At 50.8% G+C, this 3,842-nt stretch overlaps 1 protein-coding gene across 1 annotated transcript in view; it reads right to left on the bottom strand.

Annotated features, from left to right (window-relative positions):
• Positions 1–3,842, bottom strand: part of SERPINE1 (serpin family E member 1) — a 12,140-nt gene continuing 8,298 nt past the window's right edge. The window contains exons 6-9 of the mRNA XM_017857672.1: positions 3,564–3,664; positions 3,358–3,444; positions 2,126–2,209; positions 1–1,799 (exon numbers count right to left, since the gene is read on the bottom strand). Of these exons, the coding sequence (XP_017713161.1) occupies positions 1,762–1,799; positions 2,126–2,209; positions 3,358–3,444; positions 3,564–3,664 (310 nt within the window). The 3' untranslated portion in view covers positions 1–1,761. The remainder of the gene's footprint in view (positions 1,800–2,125; positions 2,210–3,357; positions 3,445–3,563; positions 3,665–3,842) is intronic.

Below are 3,842 nucleotides of genomic sequence, written 5' to 3'. Positions count from 1 at the left end.
TTGAAACATTTTTACATGTTTATATATCAAAAGTGAAAAAGCATACAATTCAACACAATTCAATAGCATCTGACACCACCCCTGTGGATCCTGTATGTGGCTGACATCACTGTCCAGTGCAAAATCAAAAAAGAAAGAAAGAAAAACCCCAAAGAAAGAGGATTTTTCAGTGGAGAACATGGTGGGCTGATTAGGCTTCTATTAGATGACATTCATTTCACATCTATGTGCAATTATCCCATAAATTGGTCTTTAAAATATATACATATATATTAAAAGATATTAGAAATATATATTTAAATATATTTTAAATATATATTTTTAAAGAGACAGGGCTCTTGGTATGTTGCCCAGGCTGGTCTTGAACTCCTGGGCTCAAGTGATCCTCCCGCCTTGGCCTCCCAAAGTGCATTACATCCGTCTTTGTGCCCTACCCTCTGGCTGGTAGGTTTTCAGAAATATTATCTAAGGTAGTTGAATCCGAGCTGCCTGTCTCTCTCACCCACCCCCCCTCACGTGTCCACTGCTCACACACAGCAGCCGGAAATGACACAGTGAAGTGAGTCACCGATGCGGCTGTGAGTCACCCTGTAATTGGGGAAAGTTCTGTCCTGGTAGGTCATGCAGCCCCTTGCATTTCTGCTCCTAAATCTATTGAACACATTGGAAGCCACTCTGTCCTCGTCTGAGTCTCTCTCCGCCACTCCGTCCTTTTGGTCCCCTGAAGGAGGCTGAAATTGGATGGTCAATTTCCATCAAGGGGAAAAAGACGAGGACAAGGGGGGGCGCGAGGGGCTCGGGTGGCCACAAGGTGGCAGTGTGGGCTCCATCACGCTGGATGTCCCGAGGGGTGTGTGCCAGTCAAGTGACCAGACTTCCTGAGATACGGTGACACAGACCAGAAAGAAATACTAGGAGCAAGTTTAAATAATATTATTTTCCTTAATAGTTCTCTTTCTCTCTAACAAGCACACAAGGGCAAGGATATGATAAATATTCAGGTACAACCCTCCCCACCAAGAGATTGGGGGGTGAAGAGCTGGGCACACATCTGACCTTTCTTCCTCTATTCCTATAAAAATAAAAGGAAGCAGAAATCTGCTTCAATGAGTAAACAAGTCACCTACACTCCAAAATAACCCATGCACACTGTTTCTGGGGAGGGAGACAGCCAGGCCAGGAGGGGTTGGGCCACGTGATGGGGGACATTCACTCTGTCACGTGCAGCACCCCTGTACTGGGGAGGGGTGGCCAGTGCCAGAATGGACTCTGAGATGAAAGGCCTTCCATTGGCCTTTGGCCTGTCACCAGCCTCCTCCACGGTGGCAGACAGTACAAGAGTTATGGCAATGTGACTGGAACAGAAATAGTTTCTACTAGGCACACAAAAGCTCCTGTAAACCCCGTAGTTCCGTCCCGCAAAGGGCCTCAGTGGGAACCAGGTCTGCAGACCCGAGTGGGCAGAGAGACAGGCGGAAGCAGGTTCCCCAGATGGTCCCGCAGTCGTCACCGTCTGGTTTGGAGACCTTAAGGGAGTAGTCTCCCAGGGTTCCAGGTGGAGACTAGAGATTTTGACCTAAATGTCCTCCAAGGAGAGGCTGAGGTCTTGGAGACAGATCTGGGTTACCATCTTTTAACAAAAGGCAAATGTCTTCTCTTCCTCCAGAAAGAGTCATTAACACTAAAATTCTTTTCTTCGGAGTTTCTTCTTTCCCGATGCATGTCCAGTTTCATCCCAGATGAAGGTGTCTTTCCCCAGGGTCAGGGTTCCATCACTTGGCCCATGAAAAGGACTGTTCCTGAGGATGGAAGAACCGTGGGAGTTGAGAAGTGGAAGGAGTGGGACAGCTCATCGGGCTGGATGTGGGTGGAAGGACTGAGATCTGGGCAGATGAGTGAGCTGTCTGGAGTCTCAGCTTTCTGAGTGACAGAGCAGGGATGGTGGCCCGGCACTGTCTGTGGGTGATAGAAGGTGGCCTCCTCTTGGGACAGGAAGCAGGGTAGGGTTATGGATTCCCTGCCCAGAGCCCTCTCAGGGGTAGAGAGATGTCTGCATCTGTCGGGACTAATTCCTGAGAGAAAGAATGGGTGGGAGGATGTGGAACATGATGGGTTCCAGGCTCACCTGTGGGGTTGTGCCGGACCACAAAGAGGAAGGGTCTGTCCATGATGATCTCCTCGGGGGCCATCCGGGCTGAGACTATGACAGCTGCAAGAGAAGGGACAATGCCTTAGAAGAGAGGGATGCTGGCACTGGCACCCCCCACCCTTTTTCTTAGAGACAGGGTCTCCCTCTGTTGCCCAGGCTGGAGTGCAGTGGTGCCTTCATGGCTCACCACAGCCTCGAACTCCTGGGCTCAAGTGATCCTCCCACCTCAGTCTCCCAAGTAGCTGGGGCTACAGGTGCATGCCACCATACCTGCCTAATTTTTTTTCTAATTTTTATAGAGACAGGGTCTCCTTATGCTGCCCAGGCTGGTCTCAAATGCCTGGGCTTAAGTGATCCTCCTGCCTCAGCCTCTCAAAGTGCTGGGATTACAGGTGTGAGCCACTGAGCCCAGCTGGAAGTTGTTTTCCTGAATATGAACCTTAAAAGTTTAAGGACATCCTCTGAGACCTGGTTTCCTCCGGGAGCTTAGTAGCAGTGGATCAGCTCTTCCCTTACACACATTTATCTAAATCCTTTAAGGGCTTATTGATAAGCTCTTTTCTTTTCTCTCTCTCTCTCTCTCTGTCTCTGTCTCTCTCTCTCTCTCTCTCTCTCTTTTCTTCAGAGTTGTGTTCTATTGCCCAGTCTGGAGTGCGGCAGCATGATATCGGCTCACTGCAACCTCTGCCTCCTGGATTCAAGTGATTCTCCTGCCTCCGCCTCCCGAGTAGCTGGGACCACAGGCACACGCCACCAGGCCTGGCTAATTTTTGTATTTTTAGTAGAGACAGGGTTTTGCCATGTTGGCCAGGCTGGTCTGGAATTCCTGACCTCAAAGTGATCCACCCGCCTTGGCCCCCAAAGCGCTGGGATTACAGGTGTGAGCCACCACGCCTGGCCTGATAAGCACATTTCTTAAGTTTACTTCCCACTGTGGGAACAACTTGGGTTTTCCTTTAGGAGGCCTTTTCACAGTCAGGGAACTTAGGAGCCATCAGGTGAGGAAACAGGGTTCCATGGTCCCAAGCCCGTTTTCCAGGCTGAGAAACAGGTGGGGAACGGGTGATGGCTGAGCACAGACAGAGCCGCTCTGTGCAGAGAGGTCTGTGTGGAGAGGGATGCGGGGTCCTTCCTGGGTCTGGGGACCACTTATCCTGAAGGGTGATGGAGGGGACAGGCCCATGGAGCCTCACCTGAGCCAGACTCACCTGTGGATGAGGAGGCCACCGTGCCACTCTCGTTCACCTCGATCTTCACTTTCTGCAGCGCTTGCGCAACGTGGAGAGGCTCTTGGTCTGAAACAGATGTGGATACAGAATTAGATCAGCTGCCACTCTCAAGGAGAGGTTCCTTTTCCTCTTAGGGGCCCCCGCACTCCACTGGGGTAAGAAAAAGCAAAGGAAGGTCCTCTTACTTGAAAGACTCGTGAAGTCCGCCTGAAATTGTCTGAACATGTCGGTCATTCCCAGGTTCTCTAGGGGCTTCCTGAGGTCAACTTCAGTCTCCAGGGAGAACCTGCGGATAGCAGTAAGAGGCTGCTCAAGCCGGAGTCCCCTTTGGCTGGCAGCCTGCACCTTTCCCTGTCCCCTACCAGGTGTCCCCCAAATCAAGTGGCTAGAATAGGAATAGAGGTGAAGGTTGGAGAGGGAGACCTGGTCCTCTCCCTTCTTTCCTTCCCTCCCTCTCCCTCCCT

Source organism: Rhinopithecus bieti, unplaced genomic scaffold, assembly GCF_001698545.2.
Source record: "Rhinopithecus bieti isolate Rb0 unplaced genomic scaffold, ASM169854v2 scaffold_42772, whole genome shotgun sequence".
In the NCBI taxonomy this organism is placed as follows: Eukaryota; Metazoa; Chordata; class Mammalia; order Primates; family Cercopithecidae; genus Rhinopithecus; species Rhinopithecus bieti.
This window is presented reverse-complemented; position numbering and strand designations above follow the sequence as displayed.